Raw genomic sequence first — 25774 nt, 5'->3', positions numbered from 1 at the left:
TCTGGTACACCTTGTGTATCAGGGGAAAGAACTGCAGACATTACGCATTCGCAGGCAATTTCCTGCAGCACTGGCATGATATATTCTGGGACATAATAATATATACAATTGATATGCTTGCCCATATAGCAGTAGTGCTGCTGGGTATGTTGCCACATCAGAAATGGTCGTTTCTAACCGCCTGAGTTAAATGACAGCATGGCTGCCTGCATTATGTAGAGGAGTTAAATAAGAGCAACTCAGAAATGGAAGAAAATTACCTCAAGACTGCGCACATTTGAGAAGCCAGGGTGAGACCAAATGGCAGAACCTACAAATCGCAAGGCCCACTAAATGTAGGCTTTTCTACCTGCTCAGGCAAGTTAAAAGTAAAGGCTTCACACACCTTTACAAGAGATCACCAGTGCTAGCATCAAAAATCACAGCGTCTAGAGACATTTAAAACATCTTTGGCATGGACTTTCCTCAGGCAAACTGCAAATCACTGCATTCTCACACAGATACTTCCCCAGGGAAAAATGGGGAAAATGTACGACTCCAATGAAGCCGAGGTAATAAAGATTATGAGATTGAGATGTACTGCATGATATCACTGTTTTACTCTGTTACCCCGTAACGGATTTATTTTCCTAAGTTTACTATGCGCTGAATACACAGCTATGACGGTCTTAAAGAAATTCTAAGCTGACAATTACAAATGAAATCCAGGACACTTATAAGTGAGAGGGAATAACTGGGAGATGGAAGAGGACAAGTACATTCTTCAGAGGCCTGTGTGGTTTACTATCTTAATAGAAGTTGCCCTCTGCTGGCAAAGTTGTGAATCACAATCCTGGATGCGCACTCTTCCTGAACATGATGGATTCACACAGAAGGGTGCAGTAGATCACCCCCACAGTTTAATCACTCATCTGCTGCCTAAGCATGAGTAATGCTTGTGATAAAAGGTTGAAACGAGTGTAAAAATGTGTGAAATCAGACGTCTGATTAAAATGTGGTCGAAACTAAACTGTGAATCCCAAAGTTTTTGAATCATTGGATCTGTTGTTAGATTTTATTACAGCATTCAAGAATTACTAAACTCCAGCCTGGAAAAAAGCATATAAATTAAATATACCATTATCCCCTATCTCAGACAAATGCAAATTTGATGGCTTTTCATTCTATAGGTCACTGTTATGAGAGAGAGAGAGAGAGAGAGAGAGAGAGAGAGAGTGAGTGAGTGAGCGAGCGAGATCGAGATGTTATGACGCATTTGAATGAACTTTAATTACAACCAAACATTACTCTCTCTCTCCCCAGGAACAGTGTCAACTAAGTACATGTTGGTACATCTGTGAAAGATGAATTTCAGAAAGGAAAGGGATTTCTACAATTCATCTTTGACACCTATTGAAATCTTCAATAAAATTGAAAAGTAATGTGACTCATCATTTGGCTTGGCATCAATCATGGCAAATCAAACAAAACCAGAAATTGGTGTGGAAAATGAAAAAGTGGCAGCAAACCAAAAGCCTTCAGTCTGTATATTAAACCTACTGACATTACTCACCCAGGTTGTAGGCCATGAAGTCAGAGGAGAAGCACTTGGCGCCGTAACTCATGGATGTGTCGTTGTGGGTGTTTCCGCCAAACACTAACAAGTTCCCGCCTACGAGCACGGCTGTGTGGAGGTAGCGATAAGACCCGCTGTCCCGCAGAATTGACCTGAAATCAGTGTTACATAAACTGCATAAACCAGAGGAACAATTCCACATATTTGTTCTAACATATATTTGACAGCTCATGCATAAAGTTACACGGAGGTTTGCGGCATAACGGTATACAAAGTGTGGATTCAGAGACTTAGTAATAAGGTACTTTAACCAAAATTCCAGGATAATTCAGAACAATAATAGGTTCTTCTTCCTCGCCCACTCACCACATGCTGTCGTCGACATTGTAGCGGTACAGGTCACCAGCCAGTCCGTACTTAGTCGCGTTGAAGGCCTTGTAGCCACCGTGAATGTAGATAGAACGTGTCTGAGGGTCATACACGCTGCTGTGGCCATAGCCGCCATGAACCAAGGCTCCACTTGTCTCCAAAACACTCCACCTGTTCCTCACTGGATACACAACAACACAGAGACAAATAAAACTGATTCAGAGAAGTCAGAACTAGTTTTTATCATTCCAATTTAACCCTTTCTTTTAGAAGTGTGGCAGTAAAATAATAATGAAAATATCTGCTCTAAGATTAATCTGGACACAGTTGGGATTCTGTGTGTGACTGTGTTTAGCTGCTAATTTGCAGGTCGTTGGGAAAAGAGAGACGTGTGAGCCACCTGCTGGTCAAACTATTCACACTACTCCACAGTGCTAAAACAGACATCATAATAAATATACAATAAAACTGCCACAAGAAATTCAGACTATATAAACCTTGAAGGTAAGGTAAAGAAAACAAAATAACATGCATATTCTTACACATGGATTACTTTCATATTACTTTCGACTGAAATATGCCATGCTGACGTCTACATGGATAGAAACTAATGGAACTACAACATAGTAAAGGATCAGCATCATTCACATCAGTCTCTGTCACCTGAGCTCAGATCGTTTGACTGACTGCAGCTTCTTTATCTCATCACTTTACTGATCTCTGTTTACATCAGTGGGGAAATCATGTCTATTCATTCAAACTGTTGGGTGAATTTCGTTTCTTAAACTTTTTAAAGTTTCTTTATTAAGCCATTTAATCATTTAGAACTTTGTCCTCTATACAATGTGATCGCAGGAGCATCAGAGACATTTTTGGCAGCTTGTATCGGATTACAAACTGGATTAATTCCACTTCCCTGCAGTGGGCAGCTTTCCAAAATGTGGAACAAATCTACAACAAATCACATTTTTCTAGTGAGGATTTTATACTCGGTCTTTAGTTGGACCGAATGCATTCACCATTATATTTATTAAACTGTCTCTTTTCGCAAAGAAATCTTTGCAGATAAAGTTAGGAAATAATTCCTTTACAGCATTAGTTAGAAAGGTTAGAAAATTTGGCTCTAGTGACTTTCCAGACCATCATTTTTCTTAAAGTGCAAAAAAATATAAAAAATAGCAAGTTACAATCCTCTAGCGTGATTGTGAGTATAATACACACTCTCACACACACGTTCTAATGCTTTTTAGATTTCATGTGAGATTCATGTGCCTCCACTGCACCAGAAATGTCACCCTTCCACCATTTATCGTTTAATTTCTTCACCTCTCCATTTTCCCATAATCCCCTTATCCATCAAATGATGGAAAAACTTGTGCAAAATTTAAGTGACCCAAGGGTAGGTATGTACAAATGTCAAAAATGTGATAGAAATGTAAACACAATCTGGGGGAAAAAAACAAAACAAAAAAAAGTTCAATTTAGTATCGGCAGATACAGGACAGTAGTAGATGTGAGTGAACAAACAAATCCTGGGCCCATATTTATAAATCTTCTAAGAAAGATCTCAGAGAGCTCCTAATTTTGCTTAAAATGTCTAACTAGGAATCTCATCTTAAGAGCGATTCAGGACAGATCACAGAACTCTGAGCAAGTAAATTACACAGTTTTACTTTAGAGAGGAGGAGGGGCTTAAACCCTGTTACTAGGTAGAACACATTCTTTTGAAGACTGTGATTGGTTGTCCAAAAAAAAAAAAAAAAAAATAGGAGCGCTTTTAAAATCTGGTCTATTATAAACCTTCATTTTGTCTCTGTGTTAAGATATTCGATATACGTTCGTGAACGATCACATTAGAGATGTGCAAACATCTGTACGTTAGAAATTTAATAAATTAGAATGAAAACATCTCCGACACAGAGCAGAAATATCATAGTGCCAAATTATAACATTTCTGCCGCTTATTTCATTTCAGCTCTGTTTTGGAGATGTTAGTGTATCTCTAAGTGCATTTTATTAACTAACATTATTAAATATTGTACGCAGTACATTTCTTCTAACTCTTCACCTTTTAGCCATTTTCTCCTCTGCTGAAGAAACTCTTAAGCCTCCCCCTCACTACTCCTAACACTTTTAAGGGTTAAGATGCTTTATGAATAACTAACTTTACTAGGATCTTCTCTTGAATTTTAAGGGGAAACATTAAAATTACCCACACTTGAAAGAATTACGTCACTAGGAGAAACTCTTTGCATTAAGAATGTTCATGAGCACAGGCCGTGAGATAAAGATCTGTCACATTCTAAACAGGCGAGTCGAAGGTGATAGAAATTTGATCAATGTTGCGTGAATATATGAATTTATTTAACAGAAAATTGGTAAATTGCTAACCGATGTTGTACTGCTGCACTTGGCTGATGTATCCATACAGAGGGCAGTGACCGAAGACGACGAGCATAACTGCCTCTGATCCGTCAGGCTGGAGGTGAACAAGGTGAGCAGAATGACCCACCACTGCATACTGCTCTTTAGCTTGTGGGTTCAGCAGCTCCCACGACTGATTCCTTATGTGAAACACCCACAGCTCAGATGTCACGTTCCCCGTGGAATCAATCTTCCCACCATACATATAAATATTATCCTGAAAGGATTTCACACACACATGAATATTAGTTCATATCTAAAGAGTTTTTAGTGCCTACAGAGTGTATAATACATCCTGCATGTATAAGCACATGCGTGCACGCACACACACGTACGCGCGCACACACACACACACACACACCTCATGCACAACCAGTGAATGACCATAGCGTGCAGTAACAGAGTTGGCTGTACGATTCAGAGACATCCAGCTCTGAGAGGAGAGATTGAATCTGAGAGACACAGAAAAAGAGGGAGGAAGAGAGAGAAGAAGTGTAAATAATCATACCATATGCAGTTGGCTCTAAATGTGTTTTTGTTTTTTTGTGCACGTAGACTCACGCTATCACCATCTGGTACTTTGTGTAGTTGAACACGTGACCACCGATCACCCACATGACATCTTCATGCACGACAGCCTTATGGGATGCCCGTGCCAGGCTGTGTGCTCTAAACTCCTCGTGTGTCCAGAAGGAAACATTAGCAGGTACGGACACTGAACAGTCAGGGCCTGAAACACACACACACAAAAACTAATAATAAATCTACATAAGCCTACACCAAAAGATGTTAAATGATTACACCTTTTTATTTAAATATACACAGAAAAAAAAAACCAATTGAAAATGCTTTATGGACAGTGATTTATTAAAACAGTAAACAGTGTGTATGGACGTTAATACACACGTACATACACTGATATGTACTACTACTCTAAAATGTGTCAAAAGAGCATTTTTTTCTGCCTCTTCTTGTGGCTAACTTTACTCCCATGAACTGTTTATCTCGTTGTATTCCAAATTCAGTTCACAATGTTCAGCTATAGTAGAACAGTATCTGTAAGCACTCTAGCCTATAACTGTAAAGGTGTGGCTACAATAGCCTTTTAAATGCTTTCCATGCTCTGACAGAGCAAACAGAAGTTTATTTTCACCCCACATGTCAAACATGGCATTATATCATGTTGCAAATTTCCACTTACAAGGCCCCATGAACATAACACTAGTATGTCTTTAAAAAAAAAGGGATAAATGGAAAAAGGGAGGGAAACACACCATTCTATAGAGCACACTGTATATACAAGTCACTGGTCATTAACTGACCCGCAGAATCAGAACCTACCATTAACGAAAGTATAACAACATAGAAGTTCCGTTTTGCCCATTTTCTGGAAATGTTACTTTTGATTTATTTGCACATAAACTCAGAGGCTACCCACCTTGCCAGCCAGGGTTGCAGAGGCAGCTTTTGTCTTTGATTTGGCAGCGGCCCTGCAGGGGGTAGCCACAGTCTGAGGCACAGTATGGGACATCACATGCGTCGCCTTTCCACCCCTCCTCACACTCACATTGCACCACGTCACTGGAGTTAGCTAGACGACACACACCGCGACCTGAGCAGTTATTAGGACACATATTTATCCTGAGGAAGGGAAAAGATAAGAGTGAGAGAGACAGAAATAAGTAGTAATAACTACAGTGCAGTTAACATGAAAGTTCATGATATTTTAGCAGAGTATTTTTCATTCTTGTATATAAGAAAGAGGTGGCTGCCTAAGAATCGGCACGTCTAAACTCATCGATCAAAGGCTTCTGAAGAGTGCTACATTATATTGTATGGACCTACTGTTTATCTGCATAACGGGACAAATGCTTTAAAAAAAAAAAAGACCTTTTTTATTTGTTCAAAGTTAGAGGGCCCATTTATCCTTTCAGCAACCTTGAACACACACGCTCTCACACACACACACACACACACGCTCTCACACACACACACACACACACACGCTCTCACACACACACACACACACGCTCTCTCTCACACACACACACACACACTCTCTCACACACACACACACACACACACTCTCTCACACACACACACACACACGCTCTCTCTCACACACACACACACGCTCTCTCTCACACACCCACACACGCTCTCTCACACACACCCACACACGCTCTCTCACACACACACACACCCACACACGCTCTCACACACACACACGCGCTCTCTCACACACACACACACGCTCTCTCACACACACACGCTCTCTCACACACACACACACACACGCTCTCTCACACACACACACACACGCGCTCTCTCACACACACACACACACGCGCTCTCTCACACACACACACACACGCTCTCTCACACACACACACACGCTCTCTCTCTCTCTCTCACACACACACACACAGAAAATGTTGAGCTTCTAATGAATTACTTTAGAGAACTTATGACACATGGTGTGGCTGTCATATTAGTGATTACTGAATTGTTAAATATCATTAGTCTCAGCTGAAAAATACTGTGCGTTAGACTGTTAAAATTAAGCTGCATTTAAAAGTGAGCTGGCATTAGAGCTGCCCCATTAGTAGGCAGCTCACTCTCCTCTAGAGCTAAACAGAGCTTGTGGTTTGTGTGTGTGTGTGTGTGTGAGAGAGAGTGAGAGAGACCCAGACAAGCTGTTTGATGTCCTTCAGTAAGCCTTGTTTTTTTTGCCTTGTCTATAATGGAGGAGCGTCTGAAGCGTGCAAGCATGAGCGTGTGTATGTAGCGTGAATGGGTGTATGCAGAAGTTCTGTTTGATGTTCTTTTGATATTGCACTCCACTGTGCTCCTTTGGGAAGAAGGAGGCCCACCATGAACACAGTTGCTATAGAAACCGCACCAATAAGCACCAGAACTCAGCATCAGCAACCTCTCCAAACCAAGAATCCAAATCCTTGGAAAATCTACAGTCCCCTCTGAAAGTACTAAAACAGCAGGGCCTGTCTTTTTTTTTTTTGCTACACCCAGAAGACATTTGGGTTTAAGATCAAAAGATGAATACGACAACAGATCAAAATTTCTGCTTTCATTTCCGAATATTTACATCTAGACATGTTCAACATCTCACAACTGGTGGAGAACGAACAATTTTAAGTTTATGGTATTAAACTACAGTATTTTCCACACCATAAGGAGCACCGGATTATAAGGCGTGGTCTCAATTACGGGGTCTATTTCTGTACTTAACCCATAGATAAGGCGCACCGTATTATAAGGCGCATGCTAAAACATACGGTCTACAATAAAGGTAACAGAAGCAAAACAGTGAGTTTAGTTGAACTTTGTTCTACTATTTAACAATACACACACTATTTTTTAATCAATCTTCTCCCACAAATCCATCAAAGTCCTCATCTACTGTCTTTTCCTAACTTGGCGCAGTACATTTTCTTGCTTCCTCCACTTCCGAACCATAGAGTCATTGATGATGAATTCTTTCAGCTGCTCTATTCCCATTTACATTTACAACTGTGTAACTGATAGCCTGGAGTTTGAACTGTGGCTCGTAAGCATCTGATTTTTATTGGCGGATGGCAAACCAACTAAAGGTGCATTTACCGCCACCTACTGGACTGGAGTGTGGAGCGCATAATGGTTAGAAAGAAACAAATGTTTTGCAGCATACCGATAGTATACCTACCGGAGGGGTGGCGAAGGTAAGCGTACGTACTGTACATATTACGTAATGCTCTCTGATTGGTTTATCGCTGCCAGCGTACGTAGTGTATGCATTACGTCCCTGTGTCAGCGGGAAATGGTCCGACAGTCAATCATGCGGAGCGCTTACCAAAGTCACACAACATTTTTACAGATTTTTGGAACTCGGTACACACATAAGGGGCACCGGATTATTAGGCGCACGGCCGATTTTTGAGAAAATTTAAGTCTTTTAGGTGCGCCTTATAGTACGGAAAATACTGTATATGAATTTAAAAAAACAAACAAAAAAAAACACTGAATATTGTGTTGCATAGCCCTTGCATGCAATAAGCTTGCAGTAAATGCTTCAAGCGGGTGACCAAACCGTTGCAAACAAAATAGTAGGGAATAATGGCATGAAATTCTGATCTGTCATCTGATATTCACTTCAAATGTCTTGGGTGTAGAGCAAAAACCATAAAGGTGTTCTCTTCTCTTTATACACCAAAGTGAGCTCCAACCCATTAGCTCTGAAACTAGTGTGATGGCCTCATCAGTGGGTGATACGACTACTTACTGCTGGTTTACAGATACTGAGAGAAGACAACTGATCTGTTGGTTGCTTATGAGAAACAGAAACAGACTTTAACTTAATTTCCAAGGTATATAGTAAAACTGTTGCTTTGTATGACACTAGTGATTAACTGTTCAGCTCACCTGTAGGAGATATTGAAACCTGTGAGGTTGTAGGCTGCATCGCTGAAGAAGTGGAGGAGCGCGTAACCCGATTCGGCCACGACCTCTGGAACGGTTTCATTGCTGTAGTGCTCGGGAACGATCAGACCGCTGCAAAATGGGAGCGCTAATATTATATTCCACATCAATATATGGATCTAAAAAAATGCTAAGCACGTCTGAGTTACCTTCTGAGAAACTCTTTGAAGTGAAGCTATGGCAGCACTAAAGACATTCGACAGAGGAGGCTGGAGATGCTTGTTGGTTATATGTTCATTCGCTTCTTTGTAATATTGCTCTTAATAGAATGTCAAAGTGAACAGCAGCAGAAGTGCTTTAGATCATGTCAAGGTTTTCATTTTCTTATTGTCACTTACAGCAGAGATGCTTTATGATGCTATATGATCATTTCAAACCATTCTCTTTGGCACCTACTTCATTACAGCGTCGTGTTAAACCCTATGTATGAGTACGTACTCTCACCATCCTCTTTATTAGGAACACGCCTGCGTTTATGCATCAGCTAATCGTGTTGCAGCAGCACAATACATAAGATAATGCAGAGACAGTTCAAAGCGCTTTTAATGTTCACATCAAACATCAGAATGGGGAAAAGTATAATCTCTGGGACTTTAAGCATGGCATGGCTGTTGGTGCCAGACGAGCCCCATCATATGCGCACACACACCAAAACTGGACAGCTGAAGACAGGGGGAAAAAAGACAGGTGATGCGTTTTCTCCAACTGTCCAGAGACTATAGATATGATAGCCTCAGATTATTGTTCTTGGTTAAGAGAAGTGGAACCTGCTGTGTTCTTCTTGAAGTGGATAAATTACAATAGCAGGTCAACCTCATGTGCGTGCGGAGGTAGTTTCTGCTCACCATAATCATAAAGAGCAATTATACGAGTTCATGGCAGCGCAATCCTTTCTGGTCATTTTCCTGCGATTTCTCTCATGAACAAGGTGTTTAAGTCTGCAAACCCTGCCCTTTTCCCCACCATTTTCTAGAGAGTGTTCAGAGTTTCTGAAATACCCAGAAGAGCCCATCTACAGTCATGGGCTGTTCCCATGTTACAGTCCCAGAGATCACACTGTTCTTTATTCTGATATTAGATGAACCTTGTCGAACTTTCCTCTGCATTCATCTTTGCCATGCAATGCTACCACACGATTGGCTGATTAGATAACTGCTTAAATGTGCAGCTGTAGAGGTGTTTCGCATATAGTGAACAGTGAGGACATAATGGATAGGAAATCATAAAGGATTCAAACAGCATGTGGAAAGACACTAAGAAATAAGCATATATATACAGTGTGTGTGTGTGTGTGTGTGTGTGTGTGTGTATATATATATATATATAAAATATAAAATATATATATATTTTCACAGCTCTCTCAAACAAAAGACTAGTCAGGTGCAGACGTATTGGCTAAAGCTAAGTTGTGCTAAATGTCTTTGTGGTTAATTAGTTTTATCTCACACTAAAAGGACCTTGGACCCTGGAGGATATTGAGAGATTCTGTATTGAGAAATGCTCTCAGATTACTTGTGCTGCACTGTAGGCTCACTCCAATCACATCAAGCATTACAGGAGACTTGGTGAGTTTAGATGTTGCACAAAGTACTAAACTCAGGAGCTCCAGTTATTGTGATGGTTCTTGTTCAAACGTTTTGCTACGGGTTTGTCACTTAAAGCCTGTTTTGTCGGAGATTGAGTTGATTGTCCACATCTTCTCATGAGTGTTTTGTAAAACCTATCAAGCTGCCAATAATTCAGGAGTTCACTGTAATTGCAAGGAGTGAGTGCATGTGCATGCGTGTGTGTGTGTGTGTGTGTGTGTGTGTGTGAGAGAGAGAGAGACGGAGACAGAGAGACAGAGACACGGAGAGAGAGACAGACAGTGGTTTCTCCTGTTCCGTATTTAAAGCACATCATTGATCTGCTAGTCATTACTGAGTGCTCGCTAATTTGGTTATGTCTTCATAACGCAGACAGACTTGTGGAAACATTTACCCAAATATCCCCCAGTACCTGAATGCAGCCAGCAGAGGAGAGTATATCGAGTCTCCGTCGTATACATATAGGTGATCCCAGCTGCACTCGGTGGCAAAATGCTCGAAGCGCAGCCTCAGTATAGAGTTTGACCTGCAAACACACACAGGCAGAGAGTAGAGGTTTTTACTTGTCTGGACTATTTTCTGAACCATTGCACACTGTGTAGGTCTAGTTAGACTTTGCTGAATTCTTTAAATGTTCAAGAGCATGTTTCACCTCCCAAATTAGTGTAGCAGTAATAAATAACAGTTCTTCAGCATTAGTGTTTCTCTCAGTTCTTAAAGAGATTTGTACAATATTTAATATTTAATTACTACCCTGGATATTGCCAGCCAGCTTCCTCTGTGCTCTGAAACGGTGGGCACTCCTGTATACACCTTTATAATTATCCTGATTAATTGAAACCTTACATTGTAATTATAGGGGAACATCTCTTACTTAAAATAACCTCAACCAAATGCTCTCTTGTAGCTGCTGCTCCCATTCCAGCTTAGGAAATGGAAGGGGAAAAAAAAGGAAATGTATGTTTTAGGGTATAACCATGAAATATATTCATTGTAAAAGAAACTATATATTTCACTGAAGTGAGTGGCTTTTGTTTCACTGCAGATCAGCAATTCTGTAGGTAAAGTGTTTCAGTGCGTTGGACCGGTTTGTTGGCAGGAGCCTATACTGGCTGATTATGGACCTCAACAGACATGATTGTTCTTTTCACTCAGTGTTGTCTGTAGATATTTTTCTTCACCAAGTCTGCCTCAGTGCTGCTGGTAATGCAGTCCTCATGCTGAGTTTATGTTTAAGATGATTTATCATGAATATTTACCCCCCAATCTCTCTCTCTCTCCCTGTCTCCTTCTCCCTGCCTCCCTGTGTCTCTCACCCGGTCTCTCTTTCAGTCTCTCTCTCTCAACTCATCTCACACGCACTCTCTCTCTCTCCCCCATCTCCATCTCTCTCCCAGTCTCTCTCTCAACCCATCTCACACGCACTCTCTCTCTCTCCCCATCTCCATCTCTCTCTCCCAGTCTCTCTCTCTCAACCCATCTCACACGCACTCTCTCTCTCTCCCCATCTCCATCTCTCTCCCAGTCTCTCTCTCTCAACCCATCTCACACGCACTCTCTCTCTCCCCATCTCCATCTCTCTCCCAGTCTCTCTCTCAACCCATCTCACACGCACTCTCTCTCTCTCCCCCATCTCCATCTCTCTCCCAGTCTCTCTCTCAACCCATCTCACACGCACTCTCTCTCTCTCCCCCATCTCCATCTCTCTCCCAGTCTCTCTCTCAACCCATCTCATGCGCACTCTCTCTCTCTCCCCATCTCCATCTCTCTCTCCCAGACTCTCTCTCTCAACCCATCTCACGCGCACTCTCTCTCTCTCCCCATCTCCATCTCACACACACTCTCTCTCTCTCCCCATCTCACACGCACTCTCTCTCTCAACCCATCTCACACGCACTCTCTCTCTCCCCCATCTCCATCTCTCTGTCCCCATCTCCATCTCTCTGTCCCCATCTCCATCTCTCTCCCAGTCTCTCTCTCAACCCATCTCACACGCACTCTCTCTCTCTCCCCATCTCCATCTCTCTCTCCCAGTCTCTCTCTCTCAACCCATCTCACACGCACTCTCTCTCTCTCCCCCATCTCCATCTCTCTCCCAGTCTCTCTCTCAACCCATCTCATGCGCACTCTCTCTCTCTCCCCATCTCCATCTCTCTCTCCCAGTCTCTCTCTCTCAACCCATCTCACGCGCACTCTCTCTCTCTCCCCATCTCCATCTCACACACACTCTCTCTCTCTCCCCATCTCACACGCACTCTCTCTCTCAACCCATCTCACACGCACTCTCTCTCTCCCCCATCTCCATCTCTCTGTCCCCATCTCCATCTCTCTGTCCCCATCTCCATCTCTCTGTCCCCATCTCCATCTCTCTGTCCCCATCTCCATCTCTCTGTCCCCATCTCCATCTCCATCTCTCTGTCCCCATCTCCATCTCTCTCCCCATCTCCATCTCTCTCTCTCTCCCATCTCACACGCACTCTCTCTCTCTCCCCCATCTCCATCTCTCTCCCAGTCTCTCTCTCAACCCATCTCACGCGCACTCTCTCTCTCTCCCCATCTCCATCTCTCTCTCCCAGTCTCTCTCTCTCAACCCATCTCACACGCACTCTCTCTCTCTCCCCATCTCCATCTCTCTCCCAGTCTCTCTCTCTCAACCCATCTCACACGCACTCTCTCTCTCCCCATCTCCATCTCTCTCCCAGTCTCTCTCTCAACCCATCTCACACGCACTCTCTCTCTCTCCCCCATCTCCATCTCTCTCCCAGTCTCTCTCTCAACCCATCTCACGCGCACTCTCTCTCTCTCTCCCCATCTCCATCTCTCTCTCCCAGTCTCTCTCTCTCAACCCATCTCACACGCACTCTCTCTCTCTCCCCCCATCTCCATCTCTCTCCCAGTCTCTCTCTCAACCCATCTCACGCGCACTCTCTCTCTCCCCATCTCCATCTCTCTCTCCCAGTCTCTCTCTCTCAACCCATCTCACGCGCACTCTCTCTCTCTCCCATCTCCATCTCTCTCTCTCCCATCTCCATCTCTCTCTCTCTCCCATCTTCATCTCCATCTCTCTCTCTCTCCCATCTTCATCTCCATCTCTCTCTCTCTCCCATCTTCATCTCCATCTCTCTCTCTCTCCCATCTTCATCTCCATCTCTCTCTCTCCCATCTTCATCTCCATCTCTCTCTCTCTCCCATCTTCATCTCCATCTCTCTCTCTCCCATCTTCATCTCCATCTCTCTCTCTCTCCCATCTTCATCTCCATCTCTCTCTCTCTCCCATCTTCATCTCCATCTCTCTCTCTCTCCCATCTTCATCTCCATCTCTCTCTCTCCCCATCTCCATCTCTCTCTCTCCCCATCTCTCTCTCTCCCCATCTCCATCTCTCTCTCTCTCCCCTTCTCCAGCTCACGCTCACTCTCTCCCCAGCTCACGCTCACTCTCTCCCCAGCTCACGCTCACTCTCTCCCCTTCTCCAGCTCACGCTCACTCTCTCCCCTTCTCCATCTCATGCTCACTCTCTCTCCCCATCTCACGCTCACTCTCTCTCCCCTTCTCCCTCCCCATCCTCTCTCCCCTTCTCCCTCCCCATCTCCATCTCTCTCTGTCTCCCTCTATTTCTCAGTTGCCAGTTTCACTTGTCACTGTGTAGGTGTGATAAAATACCATGTATCTGTGCTGGCATGTGACATGGATACACATTTCCCCTTTATTCCGCCCTGACACGGTGCTTATCACTTAATCAGCTTATCACATTCTGCTTGGTTAAACAAAACGGGTTTTAATTTCAGGATCAAGTGATAGAGGTGAGCAACTCCATCACAGTTGTGCTGTTAAACGTATCCCAGTGACCATGTCCTCTTCAAGTGATACTGATCTAGATGTGGAGAATTTAATTAGATCACCACCAAACTCATAATTTTCCTATTCAGGACAGATACGCTCTCAGTTAAAATGACAAGCAAACTGGATTCTGGCCCCATCCCTTCTTTGGCACAAATTTCTCCAGTTACATTAAAAATTATATATATATATATATATATATATATATATATATATATATATATATATATATATATATATATATATATATATAGACAAAACATTCAGAAATAAGAGCACGCACATCTAAGGGGTTTATAAGCTGTTAGACTGGAAAAAAGTGAGCTGTTCGGCCAAGTCTTAGAAAAACAGCAAGGAGAGAAAACTAGTACGGAAAAGCTCACAATCGTGGACCTACAGAGTGATTTCTGTTTGTTTAAAACACTTTTTCATCATTTCTCATGGTGTTGATTGGGAATACGTTCTGAGCTTAAGCGAGTATCCCTATAAAGACTAGGATGTATTTGTGCTGCATTATATTTAGATGTTTTCCACCAGATTTTCTGTCGCTGAATAGTAAATGGAGTGCAATATGGAGTGTATAACCTCATTACGTTATCCCCTAGGTAGGGCTGCACTAGTTTTATGGAATAGGATTCACAAGGTTTTGCCTTTGATTGTGGCAAAGAAACCTTTGTTTAAAAGAACAAAACATACCGTTATTAATTGCGTACATTATTGTAGCTGGATGTGACTACACCGTCCTTGCAGATGGTGCTGTTTAGCAGGAATTATAAAATCATCTCAAAGTTATAAATGAAAGCATGAATATTAAAGGATGGTTAAATGAACAGTTGTAGTCTCAGTTCTTCTGCTTATGGTAACTTGCTAAACTGGCTCCATGTGTAACGTGTCCCTGAACGGGTTTAAGCAATACTGCACACGAAGCCGTGACTCGTTCACCACATTCAACTGTTTCATATCTTTAGTCATTCGTCATACATTCGTTTAGGTCTACTTCCTTCCCTCAAACTACCAAGAGACATTTGGGCCAAAATCTGTGTAAACGTGCCTACTCGCATCTTACTGCGATAACGTGGTGGACTGTGAGAAGTATCTATAATGGAGGTGGAAACAAAATTATTAAAACCACTAAGGATATTTTGCTAGATATGTTGAGAAAGCAATGACTTATTTATAAGCAAAAATACTTTGAGTGAATATATTACATATATTTTTTTTACACCTCTACATCCAACGATACATGTTGGAGCTGGAATACACAGAAGTGTAACAAGAAGAGTAACAAGGACGCAGAGCAATTACACGTCTTTCAAAATGACACTGAGCCAAAGAACTGAAGACTGCAACAACACACACAGCTTCCAAAATGTTAACAAACAATGTAATAGAATGGTCATAATGCCCTTACTAGCTATTGTGACTAATAACTACAAGGGTGAAAACAAGAATTTGCAAGAAGACCTTATCCAGTTCTCTGACCTCATTCATTCTGGGCATTTAAGGGGACGTCGTGTCACAAAATTGGGACGCTGTTAACCTGAACATCGAGGCGCTGCCCGGCAGGCTGAGCTCAGACAGATAAACATGTCCATTCTAGGCAACTCCTTGGGATTGATGTAGAGCTACAGAGAAGCAATATAAATTACAAAGGTATATTATTGAGCGAGCTGTTCAGCCTGTAAAACTTCTTAGAAGGTTTTACTGATAGATTGTTACATGAAATGGGTGCAGCTTAGCCGGAGCAACTCAGACCAATATGGTTCCTCCAGAATGCTGTTGGAAATGTGTGCGGGTTGGTAATATGCACAACATTATAGAAAACAAATTCTGGCTTGCAGTTAAATCATGCAAACTTGAAAACATGCAAACTACACACACAGGGCAGAGATGTGAATCAAACCCTCCAGGTGCAAGGCAGCTACAATGCTACCGCTGAAAAAATAATTATATATCATAATTATTATATATATATATACATATAATTATATATACACACACATACATACATACACACACGTCATTTTCCTTTAGACAGTCACACTGTCATGATCTCCTGATGGCATGATGTCCTGTTTTTGAATGTAGCAGGATTGTTGAGCTGCACAAGCAATGGGCTCTCGCAACGTGCCATTGCTGCTGAGGTTGGATGCATTAAGACAGTTATTTTAATTTTCTTAAAAGATCCTGAGAGATATGCGACAAAAAATAAATAAAAAAATCAAGTGGTGAAAAAAATTTCACCTGCACTGAAGCGGAGGATCTGACGGGCGGTCCACAGAGACGCAGGCCGATCCTCGACCAAAATTAAGGCCATTACTTATTACGAGTGCTGACTGTAGCACAGTAACCATAAGATGGCTTCTACGAGAGAAGGGCTTAAAGAACAAAAAAAAACGTCTTCGAAATTCAGGTCTCCTCCCACACCACAATCCTGCCTGTTTGGTCCTGTTGGCTTCCAACTATATTGGCATGACAAGGAGATCCCACTGGAGACGTTTTCTACCCGGCAAAGTGGAGGAGGCTCCATCGTGATCTTTGGTGCTTTTTCCTTCAATGGGAAAATAAAGCTTCAGGTTGTGCAGGGGCCTCAAACTGCGGCATGTTGCAGCAAGCATTCCTCTTGACTGTGTGGTAATGACCGGGTCTTTCAACATGACAAGTTCACAATGGCTGCCTGACAAAGGACTTCTTGTAGGACAATAACGTTGCACTTCGGGGCCATCCTGCATGTTCCCCTCATCTAAATCCCCTTGCTAATGTTTGCCGATGGAGGTCAAGGGAAGTTAAAAAAAAATCAACATCAGTTCCAGATGGTGGACTCCCTTCCTCCCTTCGTTAAGCCATCTTCACCACATGGAGCAACGTTCCCACGTTGGGGCTACTCACTACTGAGTCCTTTTTACTCATTACATCCTGTTTGAGTTTAAATGCAGTTTACAATAAGTTGCCAATCTCTATTTTTGTGTCTTGCTCCTTTTTCTTCTTCTGACATTTTAAAGCAGTTCTTACAACCTGGTTATGATCCACCAGCACAAAATGCAAATACTTGGAATCTTTCCCCTGGTCTTAGGAATCTCTTCAGGAGTGTATATGTGTATAAAATGTGTGTGTGTGTGTGTGTGTGTGTATGTGTGTGAAAAACAGGAAGTAAAAGTGGTACTCACTGCCCCTCTATGAGCCACGTGCACTTGGTTTTGTGTTTGTAGTTCCCTGGTCCATCTGTCAGGTATCCAGAAGGTCCAGTTAGCCTGTAAACACAATCAATAACAATCCCACAGTAAACACACCTGAGAGGACTGAAAGACAGAAAAAAAAATATATAAATAAACAAAGACACACCACTACACAGAGCAATGGGCAAAGTTCAGTTGAAATAGCTGCTGTGTAATTTACCTCATAACGATACATCTCTGATAACACTTTAAACAGAGAGAAACACACAGTGCACTGTATTTATTTACTCAGCAAGCTAGAAACAATAAACACCCGGCGTATACTGATTTACGAGGGGACGGATCACTATTACGTGTGCACGAGGTTGTGGAATTGTATAAGAGTTTAACAAAGTCCTATAAACACACCAATAAAAAAACAGCCCTGATGGCTTTATTGCACACATCACTGGACTACACCTGCATGACTAAATGTTTCTGTAAAACTTGCACATGTTTCTGTGACCTCGTCAGTCAGAAGTGTCTTATTTCTGTAACAAAGGTATAGATAGCACTTACGCAAAAAAGTGTGTGTGTGGTTTGGGATGGGAGGACAAAGTGTGACTCGAAAGACAAACAGTAAACCCGGGCTTTGGGGCTGGTTTTAATCGCAAATCAAATAATGTCCTGAATAGAATGAATTCTGCCCATCTTCTTCTATTTGTCTGCATATTATCTCCATATGAACACACCAGCTTTGTGACCAGCTATAATGAGCCTCGTTGCCAAATTCCCAGACTAGGCTTACGTGTAAGGATTTTCTATAAATCGAATGAATTTGGTCAAACTGCAGATTCTGAATGAACTCTTTAAAGGTGTCCTAAAGTGTACATCAGTCTGTGTGCACAGGATTTGTGTAATCCGATCCAAAGTCATGTGAATTGTGTTGTAGAATAGCGCACATATTACGGGTGGCCGAGAAGTGCAAAACAAATTAACAAATCCGAAAACACATTAACAAATCTATACCTACCGTTTCCGGGTTGTCTGAATTGTCATTTTGTTTTCGGATTTGTTAAATGTGTTTTCGGATTTGTCATTTTGTTTTCAGATTTGTTAATGTGTTTTCGGATTTGTTAATGTGTTTTCGGTTTTGTCATTGTGTTTTCGGATTTGTCATTGTGTTTTCGGATTTGTCATTGTGTTTTCGGATTTGTCGTTTTGTTTTCGGATTTGTCGTTTTGTTTTCGGATTTGTCGTTTTGTTTTCGGATTTGTCGTTTTGTTTTCGGATTTGTTAATGTGTTTTCGGATTTGTTAAATGTGTTTTCAGATTTGTTGTTTTGTTTTCGGATTTGTTAATGTGTTTTCGGATTTGTTAAATGTGTTTTCGGATTTGTTAAATGTGTTTTCGGATTTGTTGTTTTGTTTTCGGATTTGTTGTTTTGTTTTCGGATTTGTTAATGTGTTTTCGGATTTGTTAAATGTGTTTTCGGATTTGTTAAATGTGTTTTCAGATTTGTTGTTTTGTTTTCGGATTTGTTAATGTGTTTTCGGATTTGTCATTGTGTTTTCGGATTTGTTAATGTGTTTTCGGATTTGTTGTTTTGTTTTCGGATTTGTCATTGTGTTTTCGGATTTGTTAAATGTGTTTTCGGATTTGTTAGTGTTTTGCACTTCTCGGCCACCGTAGAAATGCTTAATAAAGTGTAATAAAATAGTGCAATGTGTTTTATCACAATGTCTTTTATCACAATTTCCTCACTCGCTGTGGCTCATTTTCTGCTCATCAGTCGCAGGTTACTGAAGAGGAATCCAGCAGATCAGCACGAGACAACGATATAGCCTAATCAAACATGATACTGTTACATGATTGGCTGTTAGCATGCCACTCCCTACGTTGCTAGGTTACCAGAGAGTGAGTGCCTTTGTTAATGCAACCAAACTTCTGTTTTCATCCGACGAAGAAAAAAAAAATCTAACGTTTTATCGAACACATTTTTTATTGCTGTCGATCACGTGTCTATCGCGATACATATCGTTATCGTTTTATCACCCAGCCCTAGGCACAAAGATTGAAATACATTATCCATTGGTAAAACACATAAACCATAATGCACTTACTCGTCTTCTAATATTACCAACATGACAGTGTGCATGTGTATTTGCATATATATAAAAGAATTCCCCCCCTTTTTTCCCCCTGTCTGCATGGTCTGCATCATTAAAAATTCTGGACTTTACTGAGTTTTATGCCACATCCTACATTTGCCTCAAAATCATAGTTCAATGCCAATCTGACCTTAATTATTTAAAATAGACGGAAACGTGTACTAAAAATAGACAAGCAGAATGTAGAGCTAAAATGATTGCTCTGATTTACTGAGTATTAATTCTATTTTAAAAAAAAACAGGATTAAAATTCTGTTTTGAAGCTTCATGTTGTAGGAACTGTGCATGATTGATCTATACATTAGAGTCCACAGACTGCACTAACTGCTGTTGCACAATGAGCCAACAAGCTGAGGATTTCGATTAGACTGCACACGAGACAGATGATGAAGTAACGACCATAGACGGAGGCAAAAAAAAAAAAAAACACTGATTTTTGGAATAATTTCAAACTAGATCATAAATCTATAGGTTTACATGGCGTTTGCTTCCCACTACAGAAGAATGTCTATACTGCAGGATGTAAGCTGGACGCATCTATACTATACAAACAGCAGAGCAGACAAGACTCTGACATGCGTTATGCTGACTAGATGCAATCCAGCATCTAGAAGTGGTTACTAAATACAGTATATAGAGTTATGTGTATATAGCGTTCTCTTTATGTGAGCAGGAGTGTCTACGCTCAGTAGGCCCGAGTAGAAATCTACACTGTTTGTTGAAATCGATTTGTCAGTGTGGGAGAGCTATTCTACTGTGGGATTATTCCTTCCGTAAGGATTCTATAATAATATTGTTGTAAATGTGGCGTGAGACAAAATTGAGATCTGTTTACTGCTCTGATGGTGAACGTCGATGGTTTGAATCAGAGCATGACTGTGTGAGTCTCATGATAAAATCATGACAGCTGGCAACCCTGAAGTACGAGCTTAAGTGCTGTTCTGTTAATTATCACAAGAGTAGAGTCACAGTGAATATGTCCCTCGCCACACACACAAAACAATATTTCATACCTGACTGCGTGAGTGATCCACCAGATAACCAGTAGAATGCTCAATTCCCAAAGTCATTAAAGGTTGCAGTCAACATGAATGTGTGCACTGATTCCAATAGTGACAGATATCAGACCCATAACTTTTGGAACTATTTTCTTCTGTTTAATGGATTATTAAAAATATCACCCAGCTTGTTCAATCGAATGGTTACTTCACTCAGATTACCACCAATCTGTATGCCCTATCGAGGTGTCTCTGTGAATGCTTTTCATTTTTGATATCAGGCTGCATCTAAACTAAATGACCTTTTCACAATGCTAAACTTTTACCCTGAACAGTTTGGAGCTTTACCACACCTCTAACCCAAGACTGGGACACTACTTCTATAAAGATTAATGATCTAACCAAATGGATGGAGAATAAATCCCAGCTATGAGTCCTCACACTACTTCCACAACGGATTAAGTTAACAGTGCAACAGGAAATAAGGCAGGAATGTGTGTTTCGTCTATTTAAGGACACAGAGGAAGGAGACTGAGAGCCCACAAGTGAGTGTGCATGAATGAGAAAATGAGGGATTGTGGAAGTGTGTGAGTAAGGGAGTGAGTGAGGGAGTAAATGAGGGAGTGTAGGAGTGAGTGAGAGAGTGAGTGTAGGAGTCAGGGAAAGAGTAAGTGAGGGAGGGAGTAAGTGAGGGAGGGAGTGTAGGAGTGAGGGTGGGAGTGAATGATGGTAGGAGTGAGGGAGTGAGTGTAGGAGCAAGTGTGCATAGGAGTGAATGCGGGAGAGAACAAGTGAATGCGGGAGAGAGCGAGTGAATGCTGGAGAGAGCGAGTGATTAAGTGAGGGAGTGAGAAAGTGAGGGAGCGAGAAAGTGGGAAAGTGAGAGAGGGAGTGAGTGAGGGAGGAAGTGAGCGAGGGATCAAGCGAGTGAGTGAGCATGTATAATAGTCAACTGCACTGAGCGGTAAATTGAGTTACAGAATTTTGAATGTAGTAATAGGTCAGGATCCTGTGTGTATAAAGGAATAAAAGTACATACAGGCTTATTCTTCAGCATTAACACAGGATACACTCCCTCCCTCTATCTTTTCAATGGCCCACTTTCAGTGAGAATATGACTTTTACATAATGCTATTAATGGCTGATGTCTGAGGAAAGGGGAATTTCAGCCATCACTAAAATGAGCCATCACTTACTGCCCTCTGCGTGCGTGCGCGCGCACACACACACACACACACACACACACACACACACACACACACACACACACACATTTGTGGAGATGCCATTTCTTCAGTTTACATTCAGTTACATGTATTTGCACCATAATGTGTCTTTACAAACTACAAAAAGATTTTTGTGAGCTGCAGTAAGATGATTTGTGCAGTGTGTATAGACATTTGTCCTCAAGCCCAGTGTCTCACCTCAGTCAGGACAACTACATGCTTTACTTCCACACAATACAGAGGTGTCTCACATCAGTCAGGACAGTCTTAGTATCTCTGTCCACCCTGGAGCTCACACCACACTGCACAACACTTCATTCCCAACAACACTTCACAAACACACAAGCACCAACAAGCCGTGTTTCCATCTGCCATCACACCTAATTAGGGTCAAAACAACAGCAACAGACTGTATGGTGTCCGAGTGTTTAGTGCTGTGACAGCTGACAGAGACACAACTGTTCCTGACAATCCCAGTACACACACACACACACACACAGTCCATTTGAACGGTCAAACCTGATTAGAATCCAATACAAGGAACAGCATGTTACTATTACAGTGTGTACACAAACATCACGACTCTTCTATAAACCTTAAACACGTCATGTATGAATACAATTTGAACTCACGACACAAGAATAAACCCGAAGTTTGCAGCAGACGCGGTGGCTGACAGTGTTTCCCGTGTGCAGGATCACACCGTGAGGAATACTGTGGCTCACACGGACAGTCCTGTCGCGGCTCAGCACTGTATTGTGCTGCTGTAAAGCGCGATGTTCGTGTTCTGTCTCTCACCTGAAGCGGCCGCCGCAGTGTTGGCACTGCTCCTCTAACCAGCCCGGCTCACACACGCAGCTGCCGCTAGCCGGGTCGCACCGGCCGTTCACACACGGCTTGTCGCACTCTTTGGCCTCGGCGGCTGCGGACAGTCCAACGAGTCCCCCAACAGCAGCAGAAATGAGGATAAATGTCCGCCATTGTGGCCGGCGGAGGCCTGAGCGAACCAGGCCGAGCAACACGCTCCTTCTTCGGCCACGGGCCCCGCGAACCTCCCCGGTCATGTTCTTATTCGCTACAAAAAAACAGCTGACACAGTTTGAAAAAGCCTCTGTTTTTATCACTAAACGACTGATTATAAGTGATGAGGAGGAAAAAGGCGTTTTGTGCTGCCGCGGGAGTCTGCAGTGACCGTGTTGTCAGACTTTTATCTCTCCTCTCCATTTACATCTTAGCGATGCTTATCGCTGCGGTATTGAGACGCAGCCGGAAATGACGAAGATACCGAGCGATGCGGAAGTCCAAAGTTGCCCGGAGAGAAAAGGCTCCGTCCCAAATCACTCGTTACAACACAAACTAAGCAAGTCATGGCTGTTCGCGCACTATATAGACATCTATTTAGCGCGACAGTATGCGATTTGGGACAGGGCTAAAAGTCTGATAAGAACAGAGCAGGAAAAATCCCACAGAGATGTTTTTATCTCTGAGGTGAGACACCGTTACTTCTCCTTATAGCCTTTAACGCCTTCAATATACATTAAAACATATGTTTCAATTACATTATGTTACGGTTATACGTTTGAGCGAATCAAGAAATAAAACTAAACTACTTTTGGACGAAATTATAATAAATAAATCATTTATTCAACTTTATATTCAAACCCTAAATGTGTGTTCGGTGTGGATTTTGAACAGACACGTGAGGGAACTGGAATTAAAGAAATTTAGCACTTTGTTGTTGCTTTTTTTCCTGGATTCCAGCTTTATTTTTTCACTGGGAATGATTCAGTGGCTGATGGATAAAAGTGCAGAATGTCAGCTTTCACATTTTTGACACAACTGAATCAGTCCTTAGTCATTTGCTGATTAGCTTTGTGTCAGTTCCACCTGACGTTTTTCCTGGTGAAAGCAAACTATCATAAAATGTGTTAAATCAGAGACACTAAATTAAACCTTTTGTTTTTGTCTGTATTTGATCCAGGTGATTAAGTTTGGCAGGAAACTTTTGTGTTTTAATGTTTTTATCGAGCATCTGTTGTTAAATTCATTAAAGAAGAAGAAAACAAAACAGATCTCAAACAGTGACACGAAGAAACCCTGTGATTTCTTGTTCCTCTTTCCTTTCTTTTTTTAGATACAAATATTATTTAATGCCTATATTTAAAAAGAGGAACAGATGGTGTTTTATGGAGTAACCAAAGTTTAAGAAAAACTTTATTATTTTAACAATAAAGACTTAAAGTGTTTTGTTGATGCCTATTTTCATTTTCTTGTGTACTTGTGTTTAGCTTATTATCATTTCCTGCAGGGAAATAAACATGTTGTTTGAGCACTTGACTGAATGTTATTGAGGTATAGAATACTGTATAGGTTAATATTTAGTAGTGTCCTTTTCACAACGCTTGTCTGGACACATTATTCATGGCTGTAGATTTAAGATATTGTTTCTAGAAAGACAGCATTAAAAAAAAAAGTTTAAATGATATGCTTTAAAAACAACATTTTTTTTTTACCAAAGTTCATAGAATATTTATTCAGTTTTGACTTGTAAGAAGTCACAATATCTCAACACACTCCACATCATGAAGTGCATTTATACATCATCACCAACCCAAAAGGATTGATTCTGCAAATAACATAAATAAAAACAAGAACATATTTACAAAGGACAAAAGGAGAAAAGATTGTGCCCAAAGATTACAGGTTTACAACGGACAGTCAGGAAAACTGACAGGGCATCGAAGTGTTACAGGGAAAACCGTCAGAACGTAAACTGGACGGATGTATACTGAAATAATCGAATTACAGTGACACATTAAGGAAAAATTCAAGTCTGTACCTGCTCAATGCTATTATTAGCATGAACTTGTCATAGTTGTGGACTGAGGAACAGAATAACCGATATAAAAAGTTGTTCTAAAAACTTGTTCTATGGCCACATATTGATAGTCAAAAGTAAAAGGCTTCATTGTATTCCAGTGGCATGCTGATGGGGGAAAAAAGTAAATAAATAAAATAAACATGGTAGCAGAGATAAAGCTTCAAAGGAAACTCGAAAACAGGAGAAAGGTGAGACATGTCCTGAAGGTCTTGATAAGGTCTGTATGTGTGATTAACAATAAATGTCCTTTTTTGCACTAGTCTAGTCATGTAGAGAGCTACTCACTCACTCACTCACACACTCACTCACTCACACACTCACTCACTCACACACTCACTCACTCACACACTCACTCACTCACACACTCACTCACACACTCACTCACTCACACACTCACTCACTCACACACTCACACACTCACTCTCTCTCACACTCACTCTCTCACACACTCTCTCACACACTCTCTCACACACTCTCTCACACACTCTCTCACACACTCTCTCACACACTCTCTCACACACTCTCTCACACACTCTCTCACACACTCTCTCACACACTCTCTCACACACTCTCTCACACACTCTCTCACACACTCTCTCACACACTCTCTCACACACTCTCTCACACACTCTCACACACTCTCTCACACACTCTCTCACACACTCTCTCACACACTCTCTCACACACTCTCTCACACACTCTCTCACACACTCTCTCACACACTCTCTCACACACTCTCTCACACACTCTCTCACACACTCTCTCACACACTCTCTCACACAACTTCTACAGATAGCAAAAAAACAAAAAAACAAAACAAGACTACTAACGTGATCAAGAGCCATTCAACCGCCATCCTCTAAAAGTGTAAAGCTGCATCTTACAATTTGAACACAATTAAATTTAGGTTAAGGGACAATGAATAGAGACACTATCAGAGGAAAACTGCACCAAGTGCCAAAAATATGATTATTCCCACCCATCAAATACCCTTTATGGAAATAAATCTATAAGCAGTGAGCAAGTTTCCTGTCAGCTGGAAGTCAGAATGAAATTCGTTTCGAGCGAGTACACAACCCGTTTTGGTATTAATAA

General features: G+C 41.6%; 1 protein-coding gene across 6 annotated transcripts in view; it reads right to left on the bottom strand.

Moving 5' to 3' along the window:
- Positions 1 to 23106, bottom strand: part of atrn (attractin) — a 52018-nt gene extending 28912 nt beyond the window's left edge. Inside the window, exons 1-11 of one of the 6 annotated variants that reach the window (XR_007140445.1) lie at positions 22597 to 23106; positions 17416 to 17499; positions 10823 to 10936; positions 8768 to 8896; positions 8628 to 8672; positions 5787 to 5989; positions 4910 to 5078; positions 4710 to 4800; positions 4316 to 4565; positions 1922 to 2105; positions 1553 to 1707 (exon numbers count right to left, since the gene is read on the bottom strand). Coding sequence is in view for 5 of the 6 variants with exons in the window: in XM_047812773.1 (XP_047668729.1) it covers positions 1553 to 1707; positions 1922 to 2105; positions 4316 to 4565; positions 4710 to 4800; positions 4910 to 5078; positions 5787 to 5989; positions 8628 to 8672; positions 8768 to 8896; positions 10823 to 10936; positions 17416 to 17499; positions 22597 to 22862 (1690 nt within the window). In the remaining variant the exon portion in view is untranslated. The remainder of the gene's footprint in view (positions 1 to 1552; positions 1708 to 1921; positions 2106 to 4315; positions 4566 to 4709; positions 4801 to 4909; positions 5079 to 5786; positions 5990 to 8627; positions 8673 to 8767; positions 8897 to 10822; positions 10937 to 17415; positions 17500 to 22596) is intronic. The other 5 variants (XM_047812773.1, XM_047812770.1, XM_047812771.1 and 2 more) reach the window with 5 other exon arrangements.
- Positions 23107 to 25774: the final 2668 nt, after the last annotated feature.

The sequence above is a fragment of the Tachysurus fulvidraco genome, chromosome 4 (assembly GCF_022655615.1).
Source record: "Tachysurus fulvidraco isolate hzauxx_2018 chromosome 4, HZAU_PFXX_2.0, whole genome shotgun sequence".
Lineage (NCBI taxonomy): Eukaryota > Metazoa > Chordata > Actinopteri > Siluriformes > Bagridae > Tachysurus > Tachysurus fulvidraco.
The sequence above is the reverse complement of the archived record's forward strand: the minus strand, read 5'-3'. Positions and strand labels throughout refer to the sequence as shown.